Source organism: Bufo bufo, chromosome 4 (assembly GCF_905171765.1).
Source record: "Bufo bufo chromosome 4, aBufBuf1.1, whole genome shotgun sequence".
Taxonomy (NCBI): domain Eukaryota; kingdom Metazoa; phylum Chordata; class Amphibia; order Anura; family Bufonidae; genus Bufo; species Bufo bufo.
The window spans coordinates 425,390,167-425,409,656 of NC_053392.1; the positions used below are offsets into that span (position 1 = coordinate 425,390,167).

The 19,490-nt window shown below is 42.6% G+C and overlaps 1 protein-coding gene across 1 annotated transcript in view; it reads right to left on the minus strand.

Moving 5' to 3' along the window:
• The window catches only part of LOC120999231 (kinesin-like protein KIF28P), a 64,700-nt gene extending 59,852 nt beyond the window's left edge, over positions 1 to 4,848 (minus strand). The window contains exons 1-3 of the mRNA XM_040430104.1: positions 4,837 to 4,848; positions 4,004 to 4,228; positions 2,700 to 2,854 (exon numbers count right to left, since the gene is read on the minus strand). Coding sequence (XP_040286038.1) covers positions 2,700 to 2,854; positions 4,004 to 4,228; positions 4,837 to 4,848 — 392 coding nt within the window. The remainder of the gene's footprint in view (positions 1 to 2,699; positions 2,855 to 4,003; positions 4,229 to 4,836) is intronic.
• Between the last annotated feature and the right edge of the window lie 14,642 nt (positions 4,849 to 19,490).

Below are 19,490 nucleotides of genomic sequence, written 5' to 3' on the forward strand. Positions count from 1 at the left end.
TATGATGCTGTGTGTCCCTGCACGACATTGGCTGCAATGAATTGTACTGACATAATGCAGTCAGTAAAATCCATTACAGCCGATGTCAGGCAGGGATAAACAGCATTCTAAATCATCATAATACCATGAGTCCATTTCACAAGAGCAGAGTTCAGGCAGGGAAATCACACTTTTACATGCAATGTGCTTCCCATAGTGAACTCGCTCATCTGAGAATGGCCTAAGAAATTGCTGTTTCAGGAGTTATATCTCAAAGGATACTGAAAAGCCTTGAGTCAGCCAAGCCAGAACAGCCCAGGTAGTGAGGAAAGAGGGGTCCGTACGGACTGCGGTATGGAAGAGCAGAGGTTAACAGTCGGGAGCTCCCTCCCTCTCCCATCGGGGGGCTGCTGTGCCTTTGCAGCCCCCAGACAGGATGGGGTCACAGAGGGAGGGAGCCCCCCTCCTTACACTTCCCCGTCTGTGCAGTTGTGGCCACAACTGAGCAGACGGGGAAGGTTCCCATGGCAACAGGACGCCTTCTCAGGCATCCTGCTGTCCATGGTGCTGAACAGATCTGTGCTAAAGGCATAGATCTGTTCAGACAAAGTGTAAGTGAAATACAGAACAATACACTATATAGTGTACTGTACTCTATCATACAGACATCAGACCCACTGGATCTTTAAGAACCAAGTGGGTCTGGGTCAAAAAAATGTAAAAAAAAAGTGAAAAAAGTAAAGTTAAAAAAAAAACACATTTAGCACTGAATAAAAATTAAAAAAATAAAATACACTACACATATTAGGTATCGCCGCGTCCGTAACGACCTGATCTATAAAAGAGTCATGTTACTTTCCCTGGACGGTGAACGCCATAAAAATAAAAAAATAAAAACTATGAGAAAATTGAAATTTTGCCCACCTTACTTCCCAAAAAAGGTAATAAAAGTGATAAAAAAAAGTCGCATGTACGCCAAAATAGTACCAATCAAACCGTCATCTCAGCCCGCAAAAATCATACCCTACCCAAGATAATCGCCCAAAAACTGAAAAAACTATGGCTCTTAGACTATGGAAACACTAAAACATGATTTTTTTGGTTTCAAAAATGAAATCATTGTGTAAAACTTGCATAAATAAAAAAAAAGTATACATATTAGGTATTGCCGCGTCCGTATCGACCGGCTCTATAAAAATATCACATGAACTAACCCCTCAGGTGACCACCGTAAAAAATTAATAATAATTAACGGTGTTAAAAAATCCATTTTTTGTGATCTTACGTCACAAAAAGTGTAATAGCAAGCGTTCAAAAAGTCATATGCACCCCAAAATAGTGCCAATCAAACCGTCATCTCATCCCACAAAAAATGAGACCCTACTTAAGGTAATCGCCCAAAAACTGAAAAAACTATGGCTCTTAGACTATGGAGACACTAAAACATTTTTTTTGTTTCAAAAATGAAATCATTGTGTAAAACTTACATAAATAAGAAAATTGTATGCATATTAGGTATCGCCACGTCCGTGACAACCTGCTCTATAAAATTACCACATGATCTAACCTGTCAGATGAATGTTGTAGATAACAAAAAAAAAAACGGTGCCAAAAAAGCTATTTCTTGCTACCTTGCCGCACAAAAAGTGTAATATAGAGCAACCAAAAATCATATGTACCCTAAACTAGTACCAACAAAACTGCCACCCTATCCCGTAGTTTCTAAAATGGGGTCACTTTTTTGGAGTTTCTACTCTAGGGGTGCATCAGGGGGGCTTCAAATGGGACATGGTGTCAAAAAACCAGTCCAGCAAAATCTGCCTTCCAAAAACCATACGGCGCACCTTTCCCTCTACGCCCTACTGTGTGCCCGTACAGTAGTTTACGGCCACATATGGGGTGTTTCTGCAAACTACAGAATCGGGGCAATAAATATAGCATTTTGTTTGACTGTTAACCCTTGCTTTGTTCCTGAAAAAAATGGATTAAAATGGAAAATTTGCCAAAAAAATCTAAATTCTGAAATTTTATCACCATTTGCCATTAACTCTTGTGGAACACCTAAAGGGTTAACGGCGTTTGTAAAATCAGTTTTGAATACCTTGAGGAGTTTAGTTTCTAGAATGGGGTCCTTTTTGGGTGGTTTCTATTATGTGAGCCTCACAAAGTGACTTCAGACCTGAACTGGTCCCTAAAAAGTGGGTTTTTGAAAATTTCAGAAAAATTTCAAGATTTGCTTCTAAACTTCTAAGCCTTGTAACATCCCCCAAAAATAAAATATCATTCCCAAATTGATCCAAACATGAAGTAGACATATGGGGAATGTAAAGTAATAACTATTTTTGTAGGTATTACTATGTATTATAGAAGTAGAGAAATTGAAACTTGGAAATTTGCAATTTTTTACAAAATTTTGGTAAATTTGTTATTTTTTATAAATAAAAATGAAATTTTTTTTTACTTCATTTTACCAGTGTCATGAAGTACAATATGTGACGAAAAAAACAATCTCAGAATGGCCTGGATAAGTCAAAGTGTTTTAAAGTTATCACCACTTAAAGTGACACTGGTCAGATTTGCAAAAAATGGCCTGGTCCTTAAGGTGAAATAAGGTTGTGTCCCTAAGGGGTTAATGGAAGAATAGCAGTGATTGGCATTTTTGTGACATTGTATGTTTAGTGTTTATTTAGACACATATCACTTTTCTAAGAGTACTGTACCTGATTACATTCCCCAGGGTAGTTAAGCTAAGATTAACACAAGCTCCTTCTCTTAGGCGATCTCCTTCAGAACCAGATGATTTTTGTCTTTCACTGCCAGCAAGATCCACCAAGTTTATAACTGATTGTTTGGTGATATCATCATCTAAGAAGATCTAAGGAAAAACCAACAATATAACAGTTCTTTAAGAAAACAGAAACACTTTAGGTCTCATGCACACACTGTCAGTTTTTCATGGCCATTTTGTATCAGTGTGTGCATCCATTTTCTGGCTGTGTCCCCGTTTTTAATGTCTGTTAAAAACGGACATGAAAAATGGATGAATTTTACCCACCCTTCTGAGAAAACCCACAGTACGGTAGGCCCCCAGCTAAAATAATGTCCCCCGTACTATAGGAATTTTTTATTTTTTTGCTGCCCCCCGCTTTAATAATGCCCCCAGCTAATTAAATGTCCCCCACAGTGTATATAATTTTTTTATAGTGTCACCAGCTTTTATAATGCCCCCATGTAGCCCCACAGGTAAATAAATGTCCCCCACAGTGTATACAATTTTTTTTAACCGCCCCTAGCTTTAATAATGCCCCCCAATGTAGAGCCCCATCTTAAATAATGTCCCCCATAGTGTGTTTCTTATATTTTTTTTTTTAGGGCCCCCAGTTTTATGATGTCCCCCATGGTTTATATATTGCCCCCATAGTGTCCCTCAGCCAAAAAAAACAACAAACCCTCACCTTATCCACTTGCACGCACTGCAGCAGTCTCTTCTCTCTTCACAGAACGGGACCTGCCGAAGGTGCGCAATGATGTCACTGCGCGCTCCCACATGGTTACGTCACCACACAGATCGCAGGTCCTGCTCAATGAAGAGAGAAGAGTATGCCGCACCGCGAGCAAGTGGATAAGGGGAGTTATTATGGCCGTTAGACGGGTGCACTTATGTCAATCGGCAGTTAAAAACTGTCTCGTTGATTTCCGTCCGGCCATGAAAATGGCCAAAAATAGGACATGTCCTATTTTTGGACGGACGCTATTCACTGGCCGTTTAAAGAAAGCCATGTAAATAGCCCTGTAGACTTTCACTGGTGCTAAAAATGGCCATGTGACTTAAGATGTGTTCACACACTTCAGATTTGTCACATACATTTCTGCTACGGATCCCATTTATCTGAATGGAGCTTGTAAACATCCATTCCCATATAGAACAGACAAGTGTATTCACATGTACGGAATAAACTTTGCAGCACAGAATTTCCGCAACAAATCTGCTTAGTGTTCCTATAAGCAATCAGCCATGTTACACCTGTTTGAAATGAATGGTGATGACCATGTGGGAGCGACTGCTGCTTGAATTCATGCTTGTCGATGCTGTTGTTCTTGTTTTTTTTCCTTGTTCTATCAACTTTTCAATTTGTGCATAGCTTTCACAGGGTACACGTTTCAGACCATCAACATAAAATCCCTGATGTTGGTCTTCTCGCATCTTCAGACCCCCAGCCTTTTTGGATTTAGACAGAAGATCAGTGACCTGAATAAAAATAAGCAAGTGGCGTTATGAACTTTTTTGATACCAGAAACTTTTTGCGTCAGTTTGGTAGAAGTCTCCCAAAAGCAGGGGTGTACACAAATCTCAAAGGGCGACATAGAAAAACTTAGAAGGTGCCCCCCTGCCCTACCATGTTTCCCAGTATGCATGCGTCAATCACTCTCAGGCAATGCAGTATGCAAAGAGCAACATCCCAGATTTCTGCAAAATTTACACTTTATTTTTTATTTTAATAAAAAAAAATTAATAAAGTCATAACTGGCTTTACCCACTTTATCGGCCTTCTATCGCGAAAAAAGTAGAGCAGGTGCTTCATAAATATGGTGCTCATTCTGAATATCATATTTCTTAATGTACTTTACACTAGAAAACTGGCATAAATACTTTGATAAATCTTCTGCTACTATTCTTTTACAAAGCTGGCTGCCTGCAGCTACCACTTGTATAGGAATATATTCAGTTACAATTGTCTGAATTATAAACTGCAATAATCACTAGCTTTCCCTAGTGGTGGCTGCAGTGCCAATGCAATGTTTTCTCATCCGGATGAGAAAAATGAGTTAAGGGCCTGCCCCACCCCCGGCCCTCACCTCAGGCCCCATAGTTTAGTTGCTTAGTCTCTATTGAAAGTACGCCAAAGAAAAGCAGATCTGTGGTTTAATATATGACCACCCTATTCCTTCAAAACACGATTAACTTTTCTAGGTAGACTTGCAGACAGTTTGTGAAGTAACTCAGCAGGGAGGTTATTCCAAACATATTGAAGAACTAACTGTCAGAACTATTGGGTATAAATAAAGTCCATAAGTATAAGGCCTATATAAGATGTATGGACATGAACCTAAAGAACAACCATTTTGTCTTATTTTAAAAAGTGCAGGGTGAGTTCAGGATTATTAACCAAGGATTAACAATATGTACCAGAGTGTTTACCCAAGTCTGTTTTTGTGAGAAGGAGATGTCCCAAGGTCTAATGAAAAGTATTTACCTAGATAAGACAATGTATTAGAAATGTGCTGAGTTTTGATGATTTTCAGTGAATAGAAAGACTCAAATTTTTCTTTGGGGTTTTTATAATAATCAATGTATGAGTGGATTTTGATTTTTTTATATCATCAATTTAAATATGTGTGCTGTATATATAAGAGTATGGTCCTTATAGATATATTCAGTTTTAAGGTTAGAATTGAGGTACAAACTCCTATGTCATTTTTAGAATCTCTCCCAGAAGCAAGTTAATGATCTCTTTGCTGAAGATTTCTTGAATGGAGAAACGTGGACACCGGTGAACATAAACAAACCCTGTCTTTTCCCCAGAACAATGACCTAAGAATGGTCATGTGTATCTTGATTTAATTAGGTCTGGTCAAAAGATTAAGGGGTGAATGAGGTGTTTGACTAAATACAAAAGTCATTGTCTATTCAAGATCTCCTCAAGGTTTTGTCTGAAGCCTTAGTTAAAATTTATTGCTAGTAAATGAATAAGGGAATATATAGAAAACATAAATAAGTGCCTCGACTTTTGTATGGAGTACTAGTGCCATCTAGTGTTAGGGTAACAAAGGTTTAGGGTGTATTTTCCCTAGGGAGGTTCTATTAATTATAAAGTGAGGTCACTAGTTAATGATAAAACTTGGCCAAGCCCTTTCTAAGATAGGATAAAAAGATGGTATGGGCTGACAGAAAGGATCTCTCTAACCATTTTCAGAAAGACCATCTTGAGATCTCTATCATCATCAAGGGACGATCATCAAGGGAAAAGACCAGATGCAGCCCTGACCAACTTTTTCAGTCATTGGAGGCAGCCATCTTAGAACCATTGAAACGGATTTCTGCTAGCTGACATTTTGGTATAGTATAACCTTACCTATATTTTAGAATATAATTAATTAATATAATACATATCTATATACACTCACCTAAAGAATTATTAGGAACACCATACTAATACGGTGTTGGACCCCCTTTTGCCTTCAGAACTGCCTTAATTCTACGTGGCAGTGATTCAACAAGGTGCTGATAGCATTCTTTAGAAATGTTGGCCCATATTGATAGGATAGCATCTTGCAGTTGATGGAGATTTGAGGGATGCACATCCAGGACACGAAGCTCCCGTTCCACCACATCCCAAAGATGCTCTATTGGGTTGAGATCTGGTGACTGTGGGGGCCAGTTTAGTACAGTGAACTCATTGTCATGTTCAAGAAACCAATTTGAAATGATTCGAGCTTTGTGACATGGTGCATTATCCTGCTGGAAGTAGCCATCAGAGGATGGATACATGTTCTCATTCTGTTTACGCCAAATTCGGACTCTACCATTTGAATGTCTCAACAGAAATCGAGACTCTTCAGACCAGGCAACATTTTTCCAGTCTTCAACAGTCCAATTTTGGTGAGCTCGTGCAAATTGTAGCCTCTTTTTCCTATTTGTAGTGGAGATGAGTGGTACCCGGTGGGGTCTTCTGCTGTTGTAGCCCATCCGCCTCAAGGTTGTGCGTGTTGTGGCTTCACAAATACTTTGCTGCATACCTCGGTTGTAACGAGTGGTTATTTCAGTCAACGTTGCTCTTCTATCAGCTTGAATCAGTCGGCCCATTCTCCTCTGACCTCTAGCATCCACAAGGCATTTTTGCCCACAGGACTGCCGCATACTGGATGTTTTTCCCTTTTCACACCATTCTTTGTAAACCCTAGAAATGGTTGTGCGTCAAAATCTCAGTAACTGAGCAGATTTTGAAATACTCAGACTGGCCCGTCTGGCACCAACAGCCATGCCACACTCAAAATTGCTTAAATCACCTTTCTTTCCCATTCTGACATTCAGTTTGGAGTTCAGGAGATTGTCTTGACCAGGACCACACCCCTAAATGCATTGAAGCAACTGCCATGTGATTGGTTGAGTAGATAATTGCATTAATGAAAAATAGAACAGGTGTTCCTAATAATTCTTTAGGTGAGTGTATATTCAATTAACCATACCTTGTGTATAGTATCTGTTTTGGAATAAGATTGGGGTATACCTGCAGCATCATCCTGAAAATTAATCCAATACAGGGAGATTGAAAATATACTGGTGAAAACACGGTATTATCTCCAAGGAATTGAATTCAGTTCTAGACCGGTATGGTTGATTTTATATATATATATATATATATATATCTGTATAGATAAAAGATAAACCAGATTTGGGTTTAATCAGACATTTGTCGGCTGAGAAAAATCAAGTACTAAATTGATTTAAAATATAATTGAGGGGTATCATTATAAGAAGGCATAATTGTATATATATATATATATATATATATATATATTCTCAATTATTTTTGACTTTCTCACTATTTTGCATATCATTGATTGAATTTCAATTGTTACCAATTTTATTATATATTATTTTGCACTAAAAATTGTATTAATAAATTACATATATATTTTGTCTGTAACTGGGTTTTGTCTTCAATTCAAAGCAGATCACGAGCTTGTTTTAGCTTGATATTTATGATAATAAATTAGAATCTCCTTCATTACAGATTTTAATTTATTCACATAAATAATATAGACTGTCAATCGGAGACAGCATAAATATTCCGACATAACCACTGATCTTCCGTGGATGTAGGCTTGCTCAAATCCTTTTGTATCTTCACATAATACCAGGCAGATTCAATGATGTTAAAATCAGGGCTCTGTGGAGGCCATATCATCACTTCCAGGACTCCTTGTCCTTCTTCACACTGAAGATAGTTCTTAATGATATTGGCTGTATGTTTGAGGTCATTGTCCTAATGCAGAATAAATTTGCAGCCAATCAGACACCTCCCTGATGGATTGCATGATGGATAGTGATGGACAAACATCAGCTGGGGCGTGTTCACGATTAAATGTTCGCGAACCGTGCATTCGCGGCGGGCCCCGCTCACTTTAATGACAGGTGAACCTGAAAAACCTTCAGGTCATATTTGCAGCCACCAAATACTTACTAGAAGTGCACAAATAGTCCCACAACATAGAAAGTGACATACCAGAGGGGAATCAATGGCAAAAATCCCCACAAAAAATATGTATTTTAATCAGGGGCCAGCCATTTTTATGCGTCTTAAAGGGAAACTCTCAAAAATGTGCCCTGCCGGAGTGTAGAAATTTTTTATTTTAGGCCACAGGAGTACGGGCAACAAAAATTAGGCATTCACCTGACAGAAAAGAACAAGTGATTATGTGGCTGGAGGTATATTAGATTGTCAGTGGATAACAATTTTACTGTAGGCCAGTGGAGTACAGGATCCAAAAATTATGCATTCACCGGATAGTAAAGAACAAGTGATTATGTGGATGGAGGTATATTAGGCAGTCAGTAGATAACAATTTTACTTCAGGCCAGTGGAGTAGAGGCCCCAAACATTAGGCATTCATCGGACAGAAAAGAACAAGTGGTTATGTGGCTGGAGGTATATTAGGCAGTCGGTGGATAACAATTTTACTGCAGGCCAGTGGAGTACAGGCCCCAAACATTAGGCATTCACCGGACAGAAAAGAATAAGTGATTATGTGGCTGGAGGTATATTAGGCGGTCGGTGGAAAACAATTTTACTGCAGGCCAGTGGAGTACAGGCCCCAAACATTAGGCATTGAACGGACAAATAAGAACAAGTTATGTGTCTGGAGGTATAGGCGGTATATTAGGCGGTCAGTGGATAACAATTTTACTGCATGCCAGTACAGGCCCCAAAAATTTGACATTCGCCGGACAGAAAAGAACAAGTGATTATGTGGCTGGAGGTATATTAGGCGTTCACTGGATAAAAATGTAACTGTAGGCCACTAGAGTAGAGGCCCCAAAAATTATTCATTCACCTGACAGAAAAGGCCTTTTATGCCACTGTATATACTTAAGACAAGGACCCCTCAAGGCCTGTTCTTCTTGCTCCTCCTACCCCCAGCCACCATCCTCCTCTGACTCCTGCTGACTTGTCTCAGATGGAGTAGCCCCCCCTGGGAATTCATTCAGTATTGCGACTTCCTCATCTAACAGCTCCTGCTCCTCGACGGCTTGATCAATGATATGACGCAATGCATGCTCCAGAAAGAAGGCGTAAGGTACGATGTCACTGATGGTGCCCTGGCTGCGACTGACCAGTTTGGTTATCTCATCAAATGGCCGCAGAAGTCTGCATGCGTTGCGCAGGAGCAGCCGCTGGCCCAGTAAAAATAAACCAAGCTCCCCAGAACCTGTCCTGCTGCAGAGATCGTACAGGTAGTCATTAATGGCATGTTGCTGCTGGAGCAGTTTATCGAACATATACAAGGTGGAGTTCCAGCGCGTCGGGCTGTCACAAATCAGATCTTCTAAAATGGCCAGAGATCTTCTAAAATGGCCAGAGATTTTCCTGGCCTGCCGCAAGACGTCCTGGACCCCGGGGTATTTGGCCACGAATCGCTGCACGACTAAGTTCAGGACGAGTGCCATGCACGGCACATGTGCCATTTCGCCCTGTTTCAGCGCGCTCAGCAGATTGGCACCGTTGTCGACCTGCATGCAATCCGTGGCAGTAACACCAAAACCACACGGGTGCCACAGGTTACATGCTTGATGGCATTCAGAAGGTTCACCCAGTGGGCAGTAATAGTTATGTACCTTCCCTGCCCGTGTTTGCTAGACCACGTGTCTGTGGTCAGATGTATCTTGGCACCGACACTGTGTGCCAGAGATATATTCAATTGCTGCTGAATGTGGCCATATAGCTCTGGGATGCCCTTCTGGGAGAAATATTTCCTTCTGGGGACATTCCATTGCGGTGTGCCAATGGCCACAAATTTTCTAAAGGCCTCCGAGTCCACCAGTTTATATCGCAGTAGTTGGCGGGCTAGCAGTTCCGACAAGCCAGCGGTCAGCAATTGGGCAAGAGGGTTATCTGGAGTTATCAACTTTTTACGCTCAAACATTTGGGCCACAGAAGCCTGCCTTCTGCCAGATGAACGTGATGATGGCACGGTGGAAGGTGGAGTGGAGGACAAATGAGAGGAGAAGGAGAAGAGGCAGGACGTGGAGCTCCGGGAGTGTGGCTTTGTGGGTTCTGACGACGTTGCTCCCACTGGGCTCGGTGATGGGAGGCCAGGTGCCTTCTTAAGGCGGTCGTCCCTAGTTGAGTGTTGGGCTTACCGCGACTTGTGCGTTGACAGCACAGGCTGCAGATGGCAACACTATTGTCAGCAGCTGACACGTTAAAAAAGCCCACACTGCGGAGCCATGTGCCGGCATCCTGGGAGCGCAAGATGTGACTGTGCATGGTGGATGGCTTGCTCCAGATACATTTGCAGTCTGCTTTTTGCCTCCTGTGCACTGCGAGTTCTGCCGGCTTCTCCTCTCTATCTGCTGCTCCATCTCTCCCTCTGAACTCCCCTCCTCTTCCTCTCTTGTGGGCACCCACGTCACGTCCATCGACATGTCATCATCGTCACCTTTACTACCACTGACATTAGATATCTCGGAGTAGGCAGCAACACCGGGGACCTCCCTCCTCGGGCTGATCTGTGGGTACTGTCGTGAGACCGCTGGGTGGCGGCCTTTGCTACCTCCTCTTCCTCATCCGATGCCAAGAATGGCTGTGCATCGGTAAGGTCTGGGAATGGATGGGAAAATATAATTCCTCTGACACGAGTGGAGGGGCTATAGTGGTGGTGGTGTCTTTGGGGGTGCACACAGCAGAGAGTGAGGAGGGTGCAGATACAGGGGATGAGGAGGGTGCAGAAGCGGAAGGCTGAGTGAGCCACTCAACCAACTCTGGTGCGTCCTTTGACATAATCGCATGCACCGTCTCCAACTTCCCACTTAGGCTCCGGCCTAGTGCACCTGCCCGACCCAAACATTCCTGCTGGACTGCCTGCCTCTTCCTCTGCCTGTCATTTTTAAAATGACCCTGTGCCAAAGTCCCTAGAGAAGAGCAGTATTTGTGGAAGCAGGTATATCGCAGGCCTCAATCAGTATTTGGTGGAAGCCGGTATATCGCACCCCTCAATCAGTATTTTGTCGAAGCAGGTATATAGAACCCCTTAATCAGTATTGTGGTGAAACCAACCTCGCCACTGGGTTTTGGAGAGGCCTGTTTATCAGCCTCTTGCCTTAGGATTATGGCCCATACTAACTTTTAAACCCCTGAACCTATTCAAGTGAATTTTGGATAGGTTTGTCCCCAAGTTATACTGTTTAAATTGATGTAAGTTATATGTATGGCCAATGTAAACTCACAAAGTTGTAACAATTTATAATAAGTGTAACTTGTCAGCTTGGGAGGAATATGCTGGGTGTGTTTCTATTGTGCCATTGTCCCATTGTGTGTTTAAATGGTGATGTCTGTCCTGTTATATCCACATGTGTATTGGAGATTCCTCTTTGTCTTGAGAGATAATTGGATTACGCCTCGGGTGTCTCCAGGGCAGAGAGGAGGAAACCATGATGCATTGTGGGGATGTATTGCCTCTGTAAAACCTGCTTGAGCCAGATTGCCATGCTGCCAGCCAGGGCCCAAAAGATACTTTTACTAACTTTTCAACCCCTGGTCTGATTCATGCCATTTTGTAATATGTTGTTCCCCTGAATGGATTGATTGTGAATATGTAATTTTTATGTGAATGAATGTTATGAAAGTTAGGTAGAAAGTATGTTTTAACTGTATGTGTAATTGAGTTTCCTCTCAGGATAAGGGGAGGGAATATGTGGGATGTAACTGATATGTGATTGGTTGTTTTATACCTCCCTGTGGGCGGTCCTGTATTTGAAAAGACTGTAATAAAAACCAGGCTGGGTGTACCAGCACCTCAGACCACTGCTTGACCCTCAACACGGAGCCTTGTCTCGTTATTGGGGGGATCCGCTGTATGCTGTTAGAGACTGATTGCCAGGAGTGTAAGCTGATTCCTGTTCGTCTGCTAGCAGCTATTCGTGAGGTTCCAGTTTGGAGTGCTACTTTGTATCCAGTTCGGGAGGTTGGTGTTCTGCAGTAGCTGGGCCTGTCCCTCAGAAAGCGGCATATCGCCTAAATGGATTTTAACCCCTTGTCTGCTGAAACGGTCCGTTACAAGTATTTTGTAGAAGCAGGTATATCGCAACCCTCAATCTGTATTTTGTGTAAGCAGGTATATCAAACCCCTTAATCAGTATTTTGTGGAAGCAGTTATATTGCACCCCTCAATCAGTATTTTGTGGAAGCAGTATATAGAACCCCTTAATGAGTATTTTGTAGAAGCAGGTATATCGCACCCCTGAATCAGTTTTTTGTGGAAACAGGTATATAGAACACCTAAATCAATATTTGGTGGAAGCAGGTATTGTCACGGATGTAGTAGGGGAGAACACCAAAGGACAATCAAGAAGGAAGGGGAAAGACACTAGGCCTCGCCGCTAGGGAAGGAAAAGGGTCCCCACCTATAAAACCCTGCTCCTGGCCCTAACACTCCTATCCGTATGGGCACCTCTCGATGGTAGAGATACCCATACACGGTGTTAAGGGAAATATGGCTTTCAGCCAGAACCTCATCCTGATGACCACACAAATATGCCTAATAATTGGACCCAGTGGTATTCACCCATTCAGTTATGGCCAGTAGCATTGTGTCCCTTGTTAGCATATCCTAGGATGTTGAACAACATCCTCTTGACCAAGAAATGGGGGAAGATATTTGGGTGGTCACAGGGTGGAGTCTATGGTGGGGGGGATGGGACACAGCAAGATATAGGTGAAAGTTGGGAGTGAGGCGGGGGTTTCTCTTCCTGGACACCGATGGATGCAGGAGCAAGCTAAGTTATATGTGTGCGTATGTGGGTATGTATATAAGTATAATATCCCAGTAGACTTTATATGTGTACATATAGATAATAGCAGTCTGCAATTGTATTACCAGTTAGATTATATGCTGTTTATGCATGAGTCTCTATATGTACATGTACTAATGGTCAGGTACTGGAGGTGAGTTAGAAGAGTAGATCCAGTAGACTGTATATTGGTGGACTCTGGATATACTGTATATACATACACATTATTATCCACATTTGCTTAGCATCCAGGGTGGACAGGAACTGAGGTGGCTGTGTGTGGTGGTGTCCTCTATGAATTGTGTTATCTGTATCTCTATGTATATTGTCCATTGCTTTGTCATCTCCATGTTATCAGTAAACTATTTTTATATATAAGTATCTGCGAGGGTTGTGTGTTGCTCCTGGGATATATGAAGGACTGGAAGAGGTGTAATTTTACACAGGATATTCGGGTTGTATGAGAAACAAAGGCAATTTGCTAGGAATAGAATAGAAGGGATGGAAAACGGAGATATACATAAATCTCCATTTTCCAAGAGACAAAAATCCCCTCTTCAATGGCGAGCTAGGCCCAAATGTTTTAATTGATCTTTGTTAGGATATACTGTTGAAATTGCTGTTATACTGTGAATTTAGGTTTTTAGACCTGGGAGATTCGGACAGGTAACACAGTTTCATTGAGTCCTAGTGTGAGTTCAATTAATTACAGAGAACCTATTTAAGTGACATTCCTAGGTTACTGACTGTCAGGGGCGTACCTAGAGCATTTGGCACCCGGGGCGAACCCTTTGTTTAACCCTTCCTTAATAAAATAAAAACCTGCACCCCCTTAAAAAAATCACTTTCCATCTGCACCAAAAAGAAAAAAAATCCAAATCCCCATCAATAAAATGAACAAATCCTGCACCCCCCCCCCCCTAATTACACCCTCTCTTCTCCCCTTAATTACACCCCCTCCCTCCCCACCTTAATTACACCCCCTCCCTTAATAACCCCCCCCTTAATTACACCCCCTCCCTCCCCACCTTAATTACACCCCCCCTTAATTACACACACCCCCCCCCTTAATTACACCCCCTCTCTTCTCCCCTTAATTACACCTCCTCCCTTAATTACACCTCCTCCCTTAATTACACCCCCCCTTAATTACACCCCCTCCCTTAATTACACCCCCCCCCCCTTAATTACACCCCCTCTCTTCTCCTCTTAATTACACCCCCTCCCTTAATTACACCCCCTCCCTCCCCACCTTAATTATACCCCCTCCCTTAATTACACCCCCCCTTAATTACACACTCCCCCCCTTAATTACACCCCCTCCCTCCCCACCTTAGTTACAAACCCCTCCCTTAATTACACACACACATCCCTTAATTACACCCCCCCCTTAATTACAAACCCCCACTTAATTACACACACACACACCCCTTAATTACACAATTATTTACTCACATTTTGATGATGCCTCAGGCTCTGTCCGACCGCTGGTAATGGATCCTTCCGCTTCCGTCAGCGTCGTGACGTCATGTTGCGCGCCGCCGCAATAATCCTTCCACAGAAGCCTGGCGGAGTCGCGTCGCGGTGCAGCAGTGGATGGAGGGGTGACTCCGTCATGGCACCCCCCTTGTGAGTGGCACCCGGGGCGGGCCGCCCCCTCCTTGGTACGCCACTGCTGACTGTTTCCCATTATAACCTGTGAGGTACTTGTTTTTGTTGGTTTTTTATTTTATTTTTTCTCCAGTCCTTCAGTAGAATCCTGCTGGTTGGTAAAAGATTCTTTCAGGAGTAACACACAGATCGCAGGGATAACCATGAGTGACAAAGCAGGACATGGGACTTTTGAAAAGTTAAGTAGATACAGTACGTTTAACCCTGTATTGCCTAGATCAAATGAATCTGTGCAAATGTTATGGGAATCTCTGGTAGATCAAGCTGATTCCTATGACAAATTACACATTGCTAAGCGTGGTGTGTTCAAACAAATGTCCAAGCGGCTTCACATGCTTGCTAAGCTGATGTGCATATTTGATGATGGCATTAGCAAGCTGGAGAAGGTGCAATCCTTTGAAGAGACAAAGCCCCCTATAAATTTGCATTGTTATTGTTGTGCAGAAGCGGTTAAACAGGTTTCTAGTCTAGAAACACAACACAAAGAAAAAGTCAGTCAGATCAGCCTGCTGCAGTCTTAGTTAGCTGAGGAAGAAAAATACTATACAGATGTTGATAAAGTTTTTATACAGCTGTATATGGAGATAACGGGCTATAAGGAAAAAGCAGCCTCTACAGAGGTGATAATTGCTGATCTGAGGGCCGAGTTAATAAAGAGGGATGAGACAATTAGTAACATGGAGAAGACCATAACTGAGCTCTCACATTACAAAGATTTGCACTCAAAGCAAATTTGTGTTTTGAGTGCAAACAGGGGGACAGATGAGTGAGAGCGCTCCTATGGCTGCCTCCAATCAGACTGATACCACTCCAATAGCTGTACAAAGTGCTGCTGGTGACACCATTCATGGATTAGGAGGTGGCATGGGACAGACCACTTCCAACTCACAGATGTGTCACAGCAATGCGACAGAATTGCATTCTTTCCATAACATGGAGAGGATGCAATTTCTGCTAAAGATATGTAAACTGATTCCTACATATGATTCAGACGCAGATCCTTTCACTTCCTGTGATACTTTTGAGGGACATTGCCAGAAATTTTCTGTCCCTCCAGAATATCATATGGAACTGTTCAAGCTATGGTTGCCTACACATCTTTTTCAAAGATATAAGGTCATAGAGAAAATTGCCTCCAGGAATGGCCTATTTCATGATGAGGAAGACAGGCTTTCCATCCTCATGAAATTGGTAACAGGGCATACGGACGTCAGCCCAGAGGTCCTAAGTAACTTCAGGCCTACCATCCATGATGATCCCTTGTCGATTTGTGGAAGGTTTGAAGTTATGTATAGGAAGGTGACAAAGGATCATGGTGTAGGAGCCCCACAAGGCATGATACGTATGTTTGTGGAGAAGTTTCCATATCTTGATACCACAATTCGTTTAACTGCAGCTAAGGAGACATCACTGATTGAAGCAGCAATGGTAATAGAGCTGGTCAGGCAGGATTTGCTAAAGAGTCACAAATCTATAAAAATCAGGAAGAAGGTAGCATTTAATAAAAAAATGCAAGATGGCTGCAAGTTAAAGGGGATGGCAGCTAACAAAATATCTGTGTATTCTAGTGCTCTTCAAAGAAGAAAGTGGGAGAATATACAGTGTTTCCATTGTCTGCAATCTAGACACATTAAACGACTCTGTCCGCACAGAGATGTAAGGCGGGGTGGCTTTCAACCCCACATACAATTGCAGAGACAGAGACCTGTTCCATTTGTGAGCCAACAGGCTACACATGAAACAGGGCTGCAAAAAGACACCATTACAACAGATATCCCTACTGTAAATCTGTTATAATAGATTTGTGGTGGGGATCCCTAAAGATCTGGCCATAATATTTAACTCAGGGGTCCCCCATATACTGGCCAGAGCAGGCAATCAATGTAAACCCATAATAGCCCCAGTGCAGTGGGACATGGTCACCAACACAGGGAGGGGGGTTAGGTTTACTGTTGCAGAACCTTTTGTTTGTTTGTCCTCAGTGTGTAATGCAAATGTGATAGAGTTCTTATCTTTAATCTCTACACCCAGGTGTCTGTTGGGGGAGCTGTTAGGAATTTATGACTCTCTCTATTGTAGGGGTAAGGCCATACAGCTCACAAACAGATGGTATTGTCCCTCAACCATGAGGAGACAATGGATTTTAGATGAGCTCTTTTGCTTGCATCAATTGGCAATACTGTTGGTTCATAAAAAATAACTTCTTGTACAATAGGACAGTTCAGTCTGGGAGTGCTCTTTTCATGTTGGGCAGGTACCTTAAAAAAAAAATTAAAAAAAATAATCATTTTTCGTGCCAAGGTCTGTTGCTCCCTTAACTTGGCTCAGAGTGTCATCATAAGGGCATGTCGTTGCATATCTCCAGTGTGTCTTACTCAAGTAAACCCTGTACTGTCAGCTTCTGAATTGGGTCACTAGTGAGTATGGAGAAATGGCAGTCTATCCCCCTGTTTGTCACTGGCACTTATAAGTAGGCGTTCAGTCAGGCCAAAACTGACTGGGCCCATTAACGGTAGTAACTAACTACCATGGATACATGGCGTGTAATTTGGGTGCTAGCCCACAAAGTCTGCGGCGCAGCCAGTAGGTTGTGGGGCATAGCTCTCCCTATTGGGGATTCTGCGAGGGAGTGGGATGACCCCACAGTGATCCGCAGAGGCGCTTTGTATAAATTGCGACTGTCCAGTCGGACGCGGAACTTGGGCGCAGCCGTTGCAAGTGGGAGCTCCCACTGGGTTGTGATATATAGCCTCAAGTTGTAATGTACCTACTAAGAGTTCCAAGTGTTATCTAGAGATACTGTCAACAGGGGGAGGCCATGATATCTCCTGATGGATTTTCAGAACTGCAGCTGTTGAGGTGTGCTCCCCTGAGGAGCAGACTGTTTAATATGATTCCAGGTGGAGAGATGCCTAGAGACACAATGATTGCCCTTGATCTAAGAAGATGACCCATCATGAAGCCACCAGATGATCCCAGATGAAATCCCAGATGAACATCAGAACCATCCATACACAAGAAGATGAATCAACCGATTGGTCAAAAATGCAACATAAATGAGCTTATAATGTATTGTGTTTGTTCTTATTGTAAACACCTCCACACACAGACCAGGCTTCCAACATAGTGTGTCGGTATACCGACAACAGGGGGATATGTTAAGGGAAATATGGCTTTCAGCCAGAACCTCATCCTGATGACCACACAAATATGCCTAATAATTGGACCCAGTGGTATTCACCCATTCAGTTATGGCCAGTAGCATTGTGTCCCTTGTTAGCATATCCTAGGCAGTTGAACAACATCCTCTTGACCAAGAAATGGGGGAAGATATTTGGGTGGTCACAGGGTGGAGTCTATGGTGGGGGGGATGGGACACAGCAAGATATAGGTGAAAGTTGGGAGTGAGGCGGGGGTTTCTCTTCCTGGACACCGATGGATGCAGGAGCAAGCTAAGTTATATGTGTGCGTATGTGGGTATGTATATAAGTATAATATCCCAGTAGACTTTATATGTGTACATATAGATAATAGCAGTCTGCAATTGTATTACCAGTTAGATTATATGCTGTTTATGCATGAGTCTCTATATGTACATGTACTAATGGTCAGGTACTGGAGGTGAGTTAGAAGAGTAGATCCAGTAGACTGTATATTGGTGGACTCTGGATATACTGTATATACATACACATTATTATCCACATTTGCTTAGCATCCAGGGTGGACAGGAACTGAGGTGGCTGTGTGTGGTGGTGTCCTCTATGAATTGTGTTATCTGTATCTCTATGTATATTGTCCATTGCTTTGTCATCTCCATGTTATCAGTAAACTATTTTTATATATAAGTATCTGCGAGGGTTGTGTGTTGCTCCTGGGATATATGAAGGACTGTAAGGGGTGTAATTTTATACAGGATATTCGGGTTGTATGAGAAACAAAGGCAATTTGCTAGGAATAGAATAGAAGGGATGGAAAACGGAGATATACATAAATCTCCATTTTCCAAGAGACAAAAATCCCCTCTCGGAAACCTAGAAAACCCGGGTGACCCTCAGATGCCCTAAAGATAATGACAGGGCAGAGACCACCTGTTCGAATACATAACACTACAAGCGGAACACTTAACTTCAGAGGATGAAGGATGAACAGGACTTCAACACGAACCACACTCCAGCTCTTCCAAGACCAAATGAAGCTATCCCAAGCATGGAGTGATGGGAAAAGTCAGACTAAATAGGGTGTGGTAGAGGTCACATGATCCACACCTAAACAGGAGGTGTGGACATACCAGCAACACACAGACAAAGTGAAACCAAAAGAGGCTGTCAGATCACTAATGCATAGATAATCTTTCAGACCTTCTGGGACCTGTCACAGATGTGACAGTCCCCCGCCTTCTACGGGTGACCTCCGGGCACCCAGGACCGACCTGATCAGGATGAGCTCTGTGGAATGCTCTCACCAGACGACTAGCATTAACATTGGTCGCTGGAACCCACATCCTCTCCTCTGGTCCGTACCCTCTCCAATGAACGAGATACTGGAGGGATCTCCGGAGAACTCGGGAGTCCACAATCCTGCTGATCTGAAATTCTAAATTGACGTCCACCATGACAGGAGCGGGAGGCAAGGAGGATGGCTCAACAGGTTCAACACATTTCTTTAGCAACGATTTATGAAATGCGTTATGGATTTTCAATGCCTGAGGAAGTTCAAGACGGAAGACTACAGGGTTAACAATGGCAGTGATCTTATATGGACCAATACA